Source organism: Melanostigma gelatinosum, assembly GCF_949748355.1.
Source record: "Melanostigma gelatinosum genome assembly, chromosome: 5".
Lineage (NCBI taxonomy): Eukaryota > Metazoa > Chordata > Actinopteri > Perciformes > Zoarcidae > Melanostigma > Melanostigma gelatinosum.
In genome coordinates, this window is record NC_136638.1 from 11,946,156 (window position 1) to 11,964,540 (window position 18,385).

General features: G+C 44.4%; 1 protein-coding gene across 1 annotated transcript; it reads left to right on the top strand.

Moving 5' to 3' along the window:
• The first annotated feature begins 790 nt into the window (after positions 1–790).
• Positions 791–16,851, top strand: synpo (synaptopodin). The gene is made up of 4 exons (XM_079268875.1): positions 791–880; positions 4,243–5,617; positions 9,875–11,949; positions 13,861–16,851. Exons 2-4 carry the CDS (start codon positions 5,449–5,451, stop codon positions 15,076–15,078), a joined length of 3,462 nt encoding a protein of 1,153 aa, XP_079125001.1. The 5' UTR covers positions 791–880; positions 4,243–5,448; the 3' UTR covers positions 15,079–16,851.
• Positions 16,852–18,385: the final 1,534 nt, after the last annotated feature.

The following is an 18,385-nucleotide window of genomic DNA, read 5'->3' on the forward strand; positions in this document are numbered from 1 at the left end:
GACCTGCTGTTTGAAAGAGAAAAATCTCGAGATCGAATCACTTCTAAGCCTCAGGCGCTATATGGTGAACCAGATCTTACTGACTTTTTACGGCACTTGTGGGATATTTTGAGTAAATCACTGTTTGAAGATCAGATATGATATTAGCGAGGATCATAATTGTATGATTAACGTCCCTGCAGAGAGGCCAAAAGTTGTGTATGATACACACATCGACACACAGTGTTAAAAAAAGCTCTGAAGGGCCTTTATATCTGAAGTTTCTTGTTCTAAGACTGTGTGTTTTATTATCAAAGAGCAGCCAGCGACTGTATCAACAAATTCTTGGTGGGTTTAGCAGAAACTTTGTCTATTTGGATTTCCCTGCCCGGTGTGCATGGCGGGAAAATGGGTCCACAAAGGAAAAAAGGGGGGGGGGGGGGGGGGCAGAGTGGGGCCCACTGGTCCCTCAACATCCCTGTGTTGAATATGAAAATATATTATACCATAATGTGTTCAGTATGCAAGCTTGAAGGAAACCATATGAAAAGATCCCAGACAAAGAGCCTTCTGTGTTCCAACTGACCCCCCCCACCCTCATCCTTCGTCTGCTTCAATTGAGAGAGAGAGAGAGAGAGAGAGAGAGAGAGAGAGAGAGAGAGAGAGAGAGAGAAGGGAGAGGTAAAAGGGGGAGGTGTGTGTGCAGAGTCGTAGGAACTGAAAAGGGGCAGTACACACACCCGCTGCCCTCACACAGCCAGACCCACCGGACTACAGGTGAGCAGCATGACTAAACCAAACAGGAAGGAGTGCAGGATGTCGGAATTTTATCTGTCGCTGTGAAACTGTGATTGCTGCAGAGTTTGTCACCTGCAGCCCATTTTATTTTGCCTTTCACGGGGTAAGACACTATCTTTGTTTGGAGAGGGAGAGAGAGAGGTGGGAATGCAGTGAACTGGAGCAGAAGAGGAGGGAAACTTTGAAAAGTCTTTGTTTGAGTAGATGACAAACATCTGGGGCCGCTGCTTTCCCCCTCGGCGCAGGCTGCAGACTTGCAGAAGGGGGTCGGCCGGCTACATTAGCACTGTGGTCACTGATATCTGAGCCTATTGTCCTGACTGTGTGAAGCCTGCTGTGTAGCCAGGTTGTAGAGTTAAACTGCACTGTGTAACATCAGATGGTGTATCCAATTAAAGACCTGGCTGGAGCTGTATTGACTTACATACATAAGTAATTGCTTCCTGTTAACACAACAGGTGAGGCCCATTAACTGCTTTACAGGGGAGGCAACGGCAGGTTTTCTTCAGCCACATGTTAGCGTGGATATATTCACGAATGATACCCCTTTAGTTTGTCGTGACAAAAGATGCTTTGAAGCTGCAGAAAAGTCATTTGTCAAATGTCTCACTGCGGCGGGAATAACTATGCTAAAAGTCAATGCCACTCCTCAAGTAATTCCTGCAGTATTGATATTATTTTCACCCATCTGACATTTTTAAAAGTGCTTGTACTTTCTCCCTTTGATGTCTAACAGTTTGAATGTTTTAGAAGCACCCCCCCCCCCCTGCCCCCACTCCCTTGGCACTAGATCATACACACCTACTCCAAGTATTTATCTTTCCTCTTGAAGTTCCCCACCTGTGACTCTGAGAGTCTCCGCATGAAAAAAAGGTTTTCCGCTGCATGATTTATGACGGCACTTTGCAAGATTCCTAAAAGAGGAAAGGGAAACAGAGAGAAGAAGACATTTGTGACTTTTATCGGAGTCCGTGTCGTGCAGTGTGTGTTAGATGTCACTCATCAGCCAGCGCAGGGCGAGGCATGTTGACTATCGCAGCCTCCCGGGGAATTATCAACCAGGAATGCCAACTTCGGAGCACTACCCAAAATTATTTTGTCGTGCTGCGAGGGCCCTTGAATAGTTCTTTGTCTGACCAGGCGTGTTCGCGAGAGAGAGAGAGAGAGAGAGAGAGAGAGAGAGAGCGAGCAAAGGGCCCTGCTAAAGCCTTTAGCATTCACGGCTGAATGATTATTTTGCCTTGCCAAACTGTAAGGGATCCAGGCAAAAAGGGAAAGAGATAACAGACACACAGCAGCTCTGCCCCAAAGGGATTCAATCCTAAAGGCTTGCCAGTCAACGTCGTGACCAGATGCCTCATTAAAAGTTGTGTAGCTGATACACTTGCAAGTCTTACAGTCGGTGGAATGCACGCTCACCTGCCATCCACACATCTCACATACGTCAACACATGTGCGCCCAGAGCAACTGATGATGTACAGATGCCATACCTGAGGTGAAAATGCATGCAGTGTATGAGTTATTAGGTGGACGACATGCTGTCTACATGTTGGCTATTGATGCAGATGTGTAATAAATGTACATGACATCGTCGATGAGAGACAAATGATTGTGGTTTGTATGGCTGCCAAAAACGTTTATTCTGAGCGAGGCATGCCGCAGAGAGCGGTGGGAAATTTGCCGTCAGCGTATGGATCCATCATTAATGTTGACGATGTGCAGGAACTCTGCGATTACACACTACAGCGGCCAACGGGCGAGACTGGGAAAGATATCCGTGGCTCTAATCGTGGAGGTCAATGAGTGGCACAGGAAAACTGTGTGAGGGTGGGACCGGAGCTGAATAAGTGGGCGCTGTGAAATAGCTTGTGAACTTCAAGGCAATTGGACGGTAGATTGTGGAAGACGGGGACTTCGAGAGCCCATATGTCTGTGTGTGAGGTTTTATTTTGCCAAGTCTGCATCTCTGCTAGTGCTACATCTGTTCTTTTTCTGGGAGTTAATAAATGTTTGCAGGCTGAATCATAGAGAAGTAATCAAACCATGTTTCAGTCAGACCTGTGCTCACCTCTCTTCTCATTGATTGCAGCAAACATGACATCTTGGAACCACGAAGACAACTTTGAATAAAGGAAATGTAGCAAGACGAGGTGTTAATTCAAAAGGACAATGTCAGCCTCCAAATGAGATCCAGATAGAACCGAACACTTCTGGGGGAATCAAAGAGCTGTTGTCAGTGTGTCTGAACAATACCGTCCTTCATCTCTTCTCACTTGACACGATCGCGCCAGTAAAAGGGTTTTTCTTTCTTTTTCAGGGAGGTGGGGCAGTGTTGTGTTTGGGTTGATTGTCTTCAAGGGCCGATGAGCAGTCCTCCCACAGACTGTCATGACTCAGCTGTCATGTCAGGGGGACCTGTCTCCACAAAAACTCCATCTTTAAGGGATGCACACAAGTTAATGGCGCTTGCGCGCCTTCAGAGAAGATGAATGCGAGCGTGGTTGCTATGCCCCGCAGGAATTTCAGAAGTAATGATTATGTGTGTAGTTGTCTGCACAGACCTCCCACTCCTGAGTGTTACAGGGGTGATTCACGAGCAAACACGAATGCAATGATCAGCTTCCAGGAGAGGCAAGTCTGAGCATGGAGAAGGACGCGCAAACACTGGTTTGTGTGGGTACTATTAGCTTTGAAGTGGGAACATGACACTGCGGATCTAAGGGAATGCTTTATCCTATAAGGAGGGATGCAAAAGATGTCACTGTTGGACATTTTTGTCTTTGTCTCGTCTACGTAGAAATCTTGAAATCCGTCATTCACTTTCTCACCGTTCTGTATCACATCACAGAGCCCGAGGTAGAGACGAAGCTCATTTTTTTGACAGGTTTAATACACATTAACGACCTTAAAGCGAACTGTGACCTTCTTCTGTCTTTGGAGACAACACTGAGTTTATCGCGTTCAGACTTTTATAAAGGCGTCTCCTCATTTCCTTTTCCACTCTTTTAGCCTGACTGCAGTTCAAAGTCAGAGGGCTGATCTTTGTCTTCGAAGACAGAGAATTGGACTTTCACTGTCTCAAAAATGGAAGGAAACCAGTGTTCATTAAATTAGATGAGCCAAACAGAGGATATTAAAGTGTTTTTTAAGCCACACTTCTTTCACTTTGTCACCCACTCCAATTTGTAAAATCTGCAGACTCGGCACAAAAGACAGGTCTTTTGGACTGCTTATACACTTTATATCCTGTACAAGGCATTGGGTTGAAACTCATGCCATTACAGAGAGGGCGACGGTGGAATATCGAGTAGGATTCGTGTACCAGCTGTTTGCCAAAGCTGCGGTTTGTTTGTGGGTCGATGCGACATCCAGCTTTTGTCTTTGTAAATGTCACATTTGAACAACACAATTGACGAAACGTTTGCAAAACTGAATCTCAACCTGTGTATTCCTCTTTCTTGCAGATGGTTCTGGACAGAAAATGGACCCAGTGAGGAATACTGGATAAAGAACAGCCGCCTTTCATCCATTTATCGACAGCTGAAGCTTTTTCCGCCAAACTAAAACGGTTTTTTACAAACTGGGTGAACGAGCACAGCCGTCAAATCTTTTCTACAAGCAGCAAAACAAGCAAAAAGAAAATCCAAATGGATCAGCTGCCAACCACATAATTACTGCACTCATGACACATTCTTAGCTCCAGTGTGCTGATGCATTTCAGTATTAATCAAAACTACCACCAGAAGAAATAAGAACTATCCTTCTCAATTGTGGTTTTGTGGAGAAACAAAACAGCAGAATTGATTATCCTGCATTCAGAGTCTGGCTTTAATGGATAAGAAATAACACAGAACACCAGAATAAAGCAACTTGAATTGAATAGATTGGAGCGCTGAATACAAAGCAGTCTCTGGAATGACCTTTCCAGAGTGAAATGTTATTCCTCACATGCACCTAACAGCAGGAAGCTGCCATATACACAGTTCCCCCTCACGTCACTGTGGAGTTATGAACTCCAAGATAAAGGGCAGATCCTTTTCTCCGAAAGAAAAATAATCTGCGAGCTGGAGATTGGGACGCAGACGAAAAGCATGTTTTGGTGACCAAAATAGCAGAGGAGGAAGAGCAACGTCTGGGAAAGAAGAAGAAGGAGTATTAGAGAAATGCAAAGAGAGAAGACGGGACTGTTTCTCAGCCCTGTTTGCCAGAATTCCAACAGAGCACAACAAACTTGTGCAATTTTGGTGGCAGTTGTCCACGGGAACTCGTCCAAGGCACCTCTGAGCTTGACCCTCCTGGGAGGTCCTGTTAGTTCGAGAATAATACTTCATGAAGACCAATGTAAGAGCGCACTTTTTCCGTCAAATTCTGGCTGACTACAGGATAACATGTGGAAGGATTATTGCTGAAAGGAGAGCCACGACCGGAAGCAGCTACTTGGAAAGCTGAGCTATTCCTTTCCTTGTCCCTTTTTTTTGTCTGTTTTCTTGTATTTGCAAACATAGTCACTGTCTGCCAGTGAGGACTAAAACTTCCATCTTCCAACTGCACCGACAGTTTCCTCTTATCGGGGAGAGAAGATTGAGCTGACTGGAACGACACGCTCGCACATCCCCCTGTCGAGGGCTTTTGTTTTCGCTGCAAGCAGAAGCATTTTACTTTGAGTGGCGATGGAAATGGAGAAGGGACATACGTCTATCAGGAGGGGAGTGAGCTGGAGTCCAGGAGGACTGAGAAAACCTCTCCAGGCAACCGACAACACGCACACTCCTGGGACGGAGTGCAATGCATCATGGGAGACGGCAGGATTCAACAAAGAACAGATGAGCCGGAAAACAAGTAAGTGGTTGTTTATCTGGCATTTGCTGTACTTATTTGGGGAGCCCGAGCAGCAGCAAGAGAGGGTACTGTTTCCCTGTTACTTCATAACACAGAAATGTAGTTGCAAATACGTTTGGTTGTTTGTAGCGCTGCCGTAATGCTCCAGTGAGTCTTTAACTGTATCATCATATCAGAAGACCTATAAGTGAGGGGAGTAGATAGCAAAGAGAGAGAAAAGGCAGCCCTGCCTCCTCAGTGCAACTTGACACAGTGAAAGCTCTCTATGAAACATCTGTTTCCATGCCTTGAAAATACAAGCTGCCCCAGCAGCAATGGAAATGCAATCATGCATCATTGCTAAAAGCCGGTCTGCATATACAACACAGCCACCGACAGTATCTGGCTAACCTGTGGCAAAAGCTGTTCGGAAACTTCTTCAGACTTTTCTTTTTACTTTCACAGCTGTCAACCCTCACGCTCTATAACACCAACAACATTCTGTTAAATGGAAAAATGGTAAAAACACTGAAACAACACTTAGCCGGAAGGCTGGATAATTACCTCTGTGCTGTGACAAGTCTGTCAGATGCAGTTTTCAAAGACAGTATAAAATACATTGTGCTGTGAAGAAGTTTAACAGGAAGGTCATGGCAATCAGATAACTGTCCCCGATATAGATCTATAGCCTCTGCACCTCCAACACTGTTCCCATCACTCATTACTCACTAATTAGTTTCCTCAAATGGAGCACGGACCACCAAAAACAACACAGAGGCACAGTTAATAGTGGAGTCCACCTCTGCAGAGACTTTCCATAACACACAGAAGTAACGGTATAAGCAGTAGAGCTTGGTCTTTTATTCCCCCCACGGGATCCACTAAGAGTCTGAGTCACATTCGGTCGGGGAAGATCCCAGGACCCCTGTTAATCCTCGTCTTTCCATACCGCTTCACACATCACCCACGGGGGCCGGTGCTGTCATCCCACTCGCCCCACAGCCGTCGGCCGGAAAAAGATAACATCCGACAGGGTAATCTGACCTTTGATACACAAATGCAGGGTTGGCCCCCTGATTTAAATCCTCCGGCTGTGGGGGCAGTTTGCCGTCTGCTCTCACCCACGCAGGGATGAGGGGCTGGGCCAGAGAGCAGAGGGATGAGTTATAGGAGAAGGTGTGTGTGTGTGTGTGTGTGTGTGTGTGTGGGGGGGGGGGGTCAAAGAGATGCGGAAGCTCTTGCATCATTGCCGAGGGCTGAGTTTTGTCTCTGCTGGAGGACAGGAAATTCCTATGTTGACCTTGCAGGTTGGAGCTTAGGGCCCCGGAGGGTTCAGGGAGGGCAGACACTCAGTTGGGGGGAGAGTGCACGATAAAGACACACTTACATGCCGATATCCAGACAGACATGGAGGGCAGCAGAGGTCAGGCGCTGGATCTCTGGAGTCTCAGTGATCTAATCCATAGGCACATCTTTTATCGCTGGTATCCCTTTCCACTTCAAAGACTGCAACAAGGGTCAGACACTTCCCCGCCATCGCAGGGCGTTAGACAGAGATAAGCCGCTCAATGCTCGCCATTGATTGGATACTTCTCCAGAACTGTCAAAACAAAGTGCAGTCTATGTGCAACTGCTAAAACATCAATACCTTCGCAAGAGAAGCCCTGAGCTCTTTTCTCAGAGGCATGTCTCTGTTTTTATAATTAGTAGGAAACCTTGGAGGAGGGGGGTGGGGGGGGGGGGATTTGAAAAGGTGAAACAGAGCTGGAGGCTGAATGACAGACAGCACAGCCTCCAGCTACACGGACCACCTCCCTCCCTGTCTGCCCGTCTGTGCGCCGGAGCGCGGAGGAAGAGAAATCCGACCCCGTGTCTCGCTACAGAAAGGGGGTGTGAAGCTATCAGACGCAGTTCAAATGAAAACTCTTGTGGAAGTACAAGAAGACAGCGGAGCTCTGAATTTGAACATGGAAAAGGTAAGGGATCAGGCACTTAATTGGATCCAGACAGATAAATGAAACTTTCGGTTGACTTCGGGATATTTTACAGCAACCTGAGGAACAACTTGTGATTGGCTGCCTTGTCAAGAAATGTGACTTATTGTGAGAAGCAGCGTGTTGTTTTTGAAACGGAAGGCTTCTGCTATAAACTTTAGGGGACTTTTTCCCCTCATAAATCAAAAAGTTATAACCGAAGTCCTTTTTGAGTAATCAGCTCCTTATGACATCTGTAATATCAGCTGTAATATAAAAAGAACATTAATTTATCTCCGTTTATTCATTAAATACGAACATATTAGTTTACATATTACTGGAAAGTGGTTGGTGTCATTTAATCAGATAATAACCAACGTTTTTTTCCACATTACCATAAAATTCACTGTAAGACATGAAACAAAAACTCCACTGTTACTTTTTTTCATGATTTGAATCACCTGCATGCACTACTCGATGACCAGTCTGGCTCCCACTCGAGGTCGATGTTTACAGTGAGGGGACAGTTCATTTCAAGCCTCTGCTCTGACTCCGGTGGATCCAGGTGGCCCCTGGATTATAAAAAGTGAAATGGCTAATAAAAAATTGGTGAGTGGAGTGAGTACCTGTGTGGTAGCTTCTCTGCTGCAGTCTATAAAGGAAGGTGATTTATGCTCATGCCAATAGTTGTGAGAGGACCGCTTGTTTAAAAGGTTGTGTGATCACGCTTATTATATTGCTGACACAAATACGTAAGGTGGTTGATATACCTCCCTCTAATAGTGTCTCGTTCTCTTTTCATCTGTCAGTGTCAAGTTGAGGGATTTACCATAGTTTATGCTGACATTGATGTATGGCCTTGCAGACATAACCACCGTCACCATCAAAGGGTGTCATTTTGTGCTTCTAAATGCACTGCAAATGTTCATCATCCAAACTGCCCCTATAGTTCCTCTTTGTCTGTTCAATTATAATATAATAAACATCTGCTATTGAACTTTAGATGGGTTAAAAGGAACTCATGGGTTACCTACAAAGAGTTAATTCATTTACAGTGAGGGCAGACTGAAAGTCTGTAAAATCAATGACAGGCACATATTATTCCTTGTTGCTGGGGGACGGATCATGTTAGCTTCATTCTCTGTGCCAGGAAAAACTGCACGCAGAATTTGCTCGATATAGGAAAGCTTTACAAGTGATTGATTTACACATAATTATTGTGATTGGCACATAATTAGATCAAATAATGTCTGGCTGGATCCGTCACTTTATTAAAGGAAGAGAGAGTCTATGGCTGTGACAGTGAGACATTGAACCAGTCAGAGTTACATAAATTAGATGAATAATGGGTGTTCCCAACACCAGTTATTTTCCTTTAAAATGCCCATCAGAGAATCTATAACTGAAGGTTTTTATTCTGAAATGCAGCTTTAATTTTCCTCTGGTGAGCTTTGAAGCGTGATGTCGTCACTATATTTAAGATGGGAACACTTGATTGTATCGTGTGTTTATAGACGCCAGTTGAAAGATGTCATTTTTGGGAGCCGTAGATTGTAAAAACGGTCCATTAAGGGTTTCGTGCAGCAGTATCGCACAAATTAACTACAGAGAGAAACCAAAGGCATGTTGGAAGCTCAGGCAGGGAGTTTTCTCAGCGGTGGAGGAATGCTCAGGGAGGGACTACTGCAGATGGCAGAGGAAATAGCTCCGCTGCCTGCTGGAGCTCTTAAGCTTCAAAAACAAACTGTCAATTTGAACATATAGCTATATGTTTTCAAGGCAATCGGCAAACCTGCAACATCAGTGTAAGACATGATTGACAACAACTTCTTTAGTGCTGAGGGACACACTGACGTAAATCTTTTCAGGCTTATTAAAATGTTTCCTTTGCCTACGTCTGTTCTTTGTCTACAGCTCCACTCTGCTGAGTCAAGTGTCCACAAAGCCGTATTTTTCTCGCTGGATTGGTTTCACTCAAAACGACTGTAAAGAGCAATCAAAACCATATGGTGCAGAAACAATTATGTGGGTTTTTAAAGAGAATATTAAATCTCAGACTTGTTGAAAATTTGTCCTTGCTGCTTCTCTCTATTTGTACATAAAAGCGGTTTGGTGAGTTTTAATTAGATGTTCAGGGAGTTGTCTTTGTTTGAACATGGAACAGTACATGCAGCACATTGCTAAGTCTCCCAAATGTAGGGTCCCTTTTATCATGAATCAAACATCTCTGTTGTGAAAACAAAGACAAAACTCCATGTGTGTTGTGTCTCATTGATCAGGCTATTCACTGTCTCTTTCACTCCAGATCTGACCAGGAGCGCCAGTTTGTCGGAGAAGGAGCTGAAGGAGGCTCGTGTCAGAAGTCACATCATCGCTGCTCAGCTCACCGTCCCTTCCAACTCCAGCTCCAGAGGCGTGCAGCTCTTCAACCGCCGCAAACAGAGGGTCAGCGCCTTCACGCTCGAAAGCTGTGGAGAGGGGTCAGGGGGGGACAGAGCTGAGAATGTGAAAACAGACCCTTCATCTAACAAACTAACATGGGCAGAGAGGAGCACTGAGGAAAAGGATAGAGACTTGAACTTTAAGAATAGCGCAACCAAGCCCCTCTTGTCACCCCCTGGGAGGGTACATTCAGTAGGTGATATCATGGAGGAACCAGGTAAGGATTTCCACAAGGGAGATGACATGGAGGACATTGTTATCCAAGAGAGACATTTCCTCCCTGTCAAGGAGGAGCAGGAGGAAGAGGAAGAGGCAAGAGATAAAATCCATGAGGACAAAGTCAAGGATGAGATTCCCCCTGGAAGTAATAATACTGATCCAGTTCTGATGGGACATGATGAAGGGGAGGCAGACACACATGGGGGTCACACAGGGCCAGCTCCCCCCGGAAAGCTTCATAATGGCTGCCAGAGTACCTCTGGAACTGAGAGGGTGCCTGTGCCCACATCAAAGCAGACAAGCACCATCGGCAATCGAACTGCCAGGCCCTTTTTCTCGCCGCTGACAGTGCAGTCCCCAGAGGCGGTCAGCCCTGTCGGAATTCCCCCTCCTCCTTCCTATGCCACTCCTCCACTCCCCACTTTCTCTGCCCCTCAACCATTGGCGTTCTCACCTCCACCTCCGCCTCCTTCATATCCCACACCTCCTCTACCGGCCTTTACAAACCAACCTCCGCAGACCTACTACTCCAGTCCACCTCCGATGTCTCCCGTTATGTATCCTTCCTTCAATACACCACCCCATTTCCCTGTGTCTTCTGTGACTCAGTACCCACCCATGCCCCATTATGGCCCTCCCCCAGCCCCAAAGCCCTCCACCTTCATTCCTCAGCCTGCTGGAGAGAGGAAGCCGACAACACAAATCAAAACAGGAATACTTGAGGAGGGTGCTGCTAGAAGGGGAAATAGGAAGTCAATGTTCACATTCAAAGAGAAGACAGTGGTAGCTCCGAACCCTGAGCTGCTCTCTCTGGTGCAAGGGGTGGATGACAGGAAGAAACATGGACATAGATCTGTGCCTGAGCCAGCGTCCGAGGAAGAGTTGCTGGCGCTGGGGGCAGAGGCCTCCAACTTCCTCGCCAAGGAAGAGGACAGGGCCGAGGAGGCGAGAGCTCCAGAGTGGGCTTCCTCCCTCAAGACCTCCAGGACCCGTCCAAGGACAGAGCACAGGCCAGAGCAGACCCTCACCAATGTATCAGGAAAGGGGGCTGAGCTGTTTGTCAAGCGTCAGTCCAGGATGGAGAAATACGTCGTTGAGAAGCAAAATGCAGGACAGATTAGGTCTCCTTCTCCCACGATGTCTCTGCCACCGTCTTGGGTGTTCCCATCAAACATGCCCGGCAGGGTCAAGGCCATTGCTAAAAACTCTGACATGAGTGCTCAGCTTTCAGAAAACCTGAAGGCTCAACAAGCAGTCAAGCAAAAACCGAGGCAAAAAGCTGCAGCACCAGAGCCAATTCCAGAGCCCCCTCCTTTGGAAAATGGCTGCACCCAGATAGAGATGGACCTGTCGAGGCACCGGCCCTACCATATTTCCTCTTCCCTCTTCATCCTTAACCCAGTCAAGGACCCCATTAGTACCCTACCCAGAGGAGCACCACAGTCCAATAACCTGATGTCTTCCCAGTCTTTCTCTAGAAAGGCTTCCTTACCTAATAACCCTCCTTCTCACTTCAGTGCCCAGTGTATGTCTCCACAGCTGCCTCTCAGCCCCACAAGAGGAAGAGCAGAATATCGGCCAGATCCAGCCTATGGGGAGCCGAGGATCAGCTCTCCTATGGCGGCCTTTTCTCCGGAGCGAGTGTCCTCTCCTCGGTCATCGGGGCTCCAGGCGCCAAGGCCCACGTTTTCTGCCAAGAAGGCAGGGATTGCGCCACAGGTGTGGAGACCCTCTCTGTACCATCTTTAGAAAATGTGTTTAAATCTGATGGTTGGAAAACTAAACGTTTTTAGTACAGGGCTACATTTGACAGGTTTCTGCACTCTTTTGCTCAACTCGTGCCTTCTTCTGGTACTATCTCTTGTATTGTAGGTTTGAAATGGTGTGGAATATTTGTATGCGTGTCACGTGTGTCAGAAAGCAAATTGATTGTGTAAGAAACGCAATAATAATTGCAGTAAGGGCGAGACCTTGTCTGTTCCTAACAAAATGATCAAAGTGATTACACCTTAATTCTTCAGTGAATCTATAATTATATTTTCTCTACAGTAGGAAACAAATAAACAGCAGTAGTTACTATAGTTAAAATGTGCCTTGATGTAATCAGATAAATTCCATACCCAAAGCACGTTAACTCTAAAATACATCCATTTTCGGTAAGTTTTAAAATATGATGAGAAACAACCTCACACTTTTTCCACTTTGTCTCCCAATTCTGTGGGCACCAGGGGATGCTGCTCCACAAAGCACTTTAACAGATGGTCTGACATCTGCTTTATGCTCTATGATTTGCAATTTAATGCTGCTCACTGACATGAAAGTTGCAGCGACAGAACTCCTTTTATGTCTTTATGTCTTCGGGGTAATTTACTCTGCTTTCCAGCGTTTTTCTACATGAATATACGTTGTGCACTTAGATCCTTTGATGTTTCAAACTACGGCTGCATACTAATTTGCATCACAGACTTACATATGTATTATTTTCGTGACTTAAAGCGGTAGTTCCAGAGGTATTTTTTCACAGGACATCATAAATCACTGTTGTTTCAGACTGCAGGGTTTATGTTTGTTGAATTTCATAAACTTTGATTCACTGCTCTCTTCTGCTGTTATCCTGTCTGTGATGATTGCTTTTTTTTGTGTTAGTCTTTCCTTCTCTGATTAAAACGTTATGCTGACTCTCTGCTGTGACCTCTTCCTCCTTTTTCTCATTTCCTGACTTCACTTGCATCTTTTGACTGTTAGTTTAACTCTTTAGTCTTTGTTATTTCACTTTCCTGCCTTTCTTTCAATCACTGCGATCACCTCAACACACTAATAAATGCCTCCGTATAATAGATAATTTGACAGATCTATTTTGAAACATAGTAAGTGACATTTATATTTAAATAGATATTTCAGCTTGCCATAGCAACATATTTCACACTTTAACAAGAATTTTAGTTATGTGCGCTCGAGTTAAGACCTGCCCCTTGTTCATGTTTGTCGTCAGACAAATGGTTTGACCCTTGACCTTTATGCTGTTACAGATGCCCTGAACTTTTGAGATGTGACCCGTAACATTACTCTTAAAAGACCATAAATTCTCAGGTCACTGAGCCTAGCAGTTCAGTCTGTAATGCCAGAGACTATTATTAGTGGAGATAGTTGTCTCTTAATTATTATATGCATCAGATGGAATGCTGCTCTTGCTTTAGTCGAGTAACTTCATATCCCCGTAAAGGTTAGCCCCCTCAGGACGGCCAGATGACAGTAACCTGAGAGAGACACTAAAGGCCGGGCCTATGTGTGCTGGCAGCCAGGCTTATTGAAGGAGAAGGGAATACACAGAGATGACCTAAATGCCACTAGGGCTGAGATGTAACACATAGATACTATGTTATCAAAACAAATTCACTGAGTATCATTAAAATGTGTCCTATTGAATAGGGTTAGCGTCTGTTTCACTGTAAAATGTTGGTCTTTTGTATTTTTATGCAGGACAAAACATCTTGTCATGGGAAAATCAAAACTTTAGAATTAACATAATGAGGACATTTATTTATTATACATTATACTAACATTTCTATTTTCTAAGCTGTATTTTAAATGTATGTTTCCAAGAGTCTAAAATACATTATTTGTCAACAGACACCAAAAGAGTCCTTCCCAGTTGAAACCCCCAGTGAGACTCCCACGCCAACCAGGACGCCCAGCCTCACCAGATGTTTCAGCAGCCCAGAGCGCTGGGCTGCTGGGACCTGGACTCCCAGCCTCCAAACCAATCGGCCCTCTACCACCATCTTTAGCCGCTCAGTTACTTCCCCTGTATCCTCTCCCAGAGGTACAAGATGCCAATCCCCTATGGCCGGTCAGAATATCCAGTTATCCACGGTTACCTCCACTACAACATCCAGACCCTCTCAAACATCTACAGCCACCTCTCCACGCTCTCCTCCTTGGGGTTCAAGATGTCAATCCCCGATGGTGAGCCAGAATACCCAGTCCTCCAGCATCTCCTCCAATCCTGGTTTCAGACCATCCCAAACATCTACGACTACTTCCCCTCTTTCTCCTCCTTGGGGTTCAAGATGCCAGTCCCCAATGGTAAGCCATCTTACCCAGTCCTCCACTGTCACCTCCATGTCTGCATCCAGACCCTCCCAACCATCTACCGCCACATCTCCACGCTCTCCTCCTTGGGGATCAAGATGCCAGTCCCCTATGGTGAGCCAAAATACCCAGTCTTCCACCATTTCCTTTGTTCCTACTTCCAGACCAACCCAAATATCTACAGCCACATCTCCTGTATCTCCTCCTTGGGGCTCTCGTTCTCAGTCTCCTGCACTCTGTCAGACCAGTTTATCCTTCCAGGCCACTAAACCTCTGTACACATCCTCTGCCACATCTCCCGTTCCCCCGCCCAAAGACAGTCGCTGCATGTCCCCCATTGTTAATAACCCAGACTCTAAAGCCAACCACCGCCTCCTGGCTAAGAACATCATCAATGCAGCCAAACGTAAAAACAGCCCCTCCCCTGGAGCTCTGAGCGGTCACAGCCTCCCCATCTCACCTCTGGGAAATTCCCACCATGGCTACGACTGTCACAAACCACCCATCAGCCCCTTCCAGTCGCGGGCATTTGGCGCCCAGTCCCCTACATTCACCAGCCCTCCCCCAACCCCAACGCAGAGGATCTGCTCCCCTGTGAGGCTCTACAACACTCGCTCCCTCACCGACTCTGATGCCTCTGTTGAGTCGGAAGACTCGGGCCTCCGATCGCCTGGCTTGCACTCCTACAACACCTGTCCCCGCGGCTGGGGCGGTAGCCTGAGGGTGAAGAGAAGCACCGTCTCCACTGACCTGTGAGGGCGTGACAAGAAGGCCATCACACAGCATGATTTCAGTTTGAATAGACTTCTGGGGCATTGGATCAACCAAAGAGTTTCTGATGGCATTTCATCAGACTAAGAGAAGATGCCTTTCTGTAACTTTGAAAACTGATCCTGGACAATGGTAAATGTTGGATTCAGGTAGTAAAAGTATTTTATGTGACTCACATTCATAGTAAGGACTGACAAGAACAAGCTTTTACATAACGCAGTTGCTGTGGCTTGTACGCTTTCTTAATACCAAAAAGACAAAAAATGCAGTAACCAAAGTTATTAGAATTCACTTCAGTTATGTTATACTTTCTACACCTGCACAACAAACATACACTCATAGCCATTGTTCAAGTTAAATGGTGTTTTATCAGTTTTTAATGTTATCAATGAACAATAATTGTTTGCTGGTCTGATGCAAGTCAACATGGGAAGATAATTTAAAAGTAGGGTATAGAAAAGGACACATTGAATGAGTAATGTGTAAATATGTAGCTCATTGAACTGTACAGTACGGCATTCTCATTGCATTCGTAAAGGATCAAATCTAACGATACAGTAAATAATGAGCTTCCATCACTTTTCCATGACAAAAACACAGTGATAGGTGGGACACCTGCTATTCACATTATCATACAGGGTCACAGTATTCACCACAGTTTATTATCCATTTTATTCAATTGGAAATAAATCATGTGCATAATTATATCAGTGCAATAATCAAAAACAATAAACAGCATTTATGTATGTTATATGTTGCTTTATGTACTGTATTTGCTCAAATGAATGTGAGCTGTACAGACAGACAGACAGAGAATGACGAGAGGATGAAGAGATGATTAGTTAAGTGGAGGTTCGGTGAGGCATTGACGCACCTGTTCAATCAAAACACTGTTTCCATGATTCAGGAGGAGATTTCAAAAGGTTTAAACATTGCTGGAGAACAATTCAATGGACAAATATTAGCTGTCAACGTGCAAATGTAATGAAATATTGATTGTAATAATCATATTGGACATCGACGTTTGTATGCCTTGTTTTTTCGCCTTTGGCAGACCGCCTGTAATGTCCTTCATGAGAGTCAGATGAACATATGTTGTGCCTGTACTTAGTGTACAAAGTGGCTTGGTTGGATGAGGTTCAGGAGCAAATGCGTATGTCAGAAAAGGTACAACAAAACGTTGTTGAAAAGAAAGTTAGACGTATGTTGTATGTTGTGACATATTAATCTAAGTGTTTGTGGGAAAAGGATAAGAGCAATGGATTGTATTTCAAATACATACATATCTCTTTTAAATACATTCTCTTTGACTTCTGAAGTTTCTTTTTATACTTGATTTGCACTTATGTTCATTCCATTTTAACGGCTGAATTGGCATTGTTTAAAACTTAATTTGCTCAAACGTGTCATTTGAAAATGTAACAAGCAAATAAACAACAATGAGAACATTCTTGCGTGATTCAATATGTTTACATGATGGTGGCAATTACAGCTGTAAACCCGACTGCTGACTCCAAACCACAACTGGCTTTCTTGTCACACCATTCGATTCTTGCCCAGTCCTGAACCAGCACACACAACAGACCATCTCCCCCCCCCCCCCTGACATGAAGGTCAAAAAAGCATCAGCCCATTTCTAAATATTTACTTCTGTGTGTCTTTTGAGTGACAGTGACACCTGCTACACGGTGACCTGGCTCCTTCAGCAGGATTAAGCTTATTTCTGTCATGGATTGGTTTCAACCCGGGTCGCCTCTGGACAAACTAAACACCGCTGACATCCTCAAACACAGAAAGTAATCATTGTACTTGTTCATTTTGGATGGGGGGGGGGGGGGGGGGTGTGGGGGTAAATGTCTTCTTTTCAACACAGCATTTTTTCCTCTCATTTCAAACTGTATGATGTTTGAAAATCAATGCATGATAAAAAGTGAACTTTGAAAAATGTATTGTCTTTTTTTATAGATCTACTTCATAACACATTGGACTGGAAACTGTGGTAAATTACTGTAAACTGAAGTAGTAATTTTCTTTTTAAAAATATACAATACAAAAATGAAACATTATGGAATCATGTCATGGAATGCACATCATTTCATATACAATGCATTTCTCCACACATTTATACTGTTGAATTAGTCTTTTGCTTGTCTAATAAATTCATATTCTACACAAGGAGCAATTAAAGTAATTTAGGACAGCATTAGATTTAGGACTGCAGTAATCCTGCACAGTGCCACTCACACTAGGATTCTTATTTCATCTGGTCCTTACATGACCCCGTCATGCACTTCAACCGGCCCTCCATTAAAACTTTATGGTCGTGAAATTAGTACATCTTGATGCAGTTTAGTAGTTGAAGTGAGATATTATGAATTGTCTATTTTCAGTCACTTTAAAAAATACCAAAACAAACTTCTGAGATGTATTTAATTACAACATAAGGACTACCCTGTGGCTCACAAGTTAGGTACTTACATATACTCGTTCACCACATTTAAGGACGTATTTCTTTACTTTTAACGCTAATGTCGTGCTTCACTGTCAGTGCAACCTACTACACATTCTCAAATGGCTGCAATGACCCATACAGCAACTCCTCGGGATGAAAAGAAAACTAAATTTATCACAGGTTCATAGACTGCCATCTGTAGGACTCCAGACAGAAGTTCAAATGAGGCGACACTGTTTGAACTGATTGTGTACATGCAGCTGTTTCTCAAATTAAGCATTTCATATGTTCTCTTACGGTCTCTCTTTCTGTTCAATAATAAATTAAGCCAAAAACTACTATAAAGAAAAAACATTGAAGATACAATTTCAATATATCTCCTTATCATCAGTGTCATTCCAAACATAGATTGTAACATGTCATAGCAGCAGAGAATAACTAAATGCAGTCTGGATGCTCACATTCCGTAATATTATGTGATTCTGGCACAGTCGCTTTGTCTTTTTTATTTTTTACTGTGTTGCAGAATATAAATGAGTCCATGAGATAAATAATTGTACAGTAATATAGTGTTATATGACTAATTTGTTGTGGACGGGAAAATGAATAACACAGTGGTCTGTGAACCGTGTAATTAAAACACTATTGTTGATTGTTTTTTTTCTCTATTTTGCATTGATTCAATCATAAAACTGCTGCACCTGCGCATCTGTTAACCTGAAATGTAGGGGAGTAAATATATCGATAACTCAGCCTGTCCTCCCTTTGGAGACCCGTCCTCGAGACACAGGGGGGCGCTCGTGAGGGGATTGGGGGGGGGAATGTTTCCAGTGCAGTGGT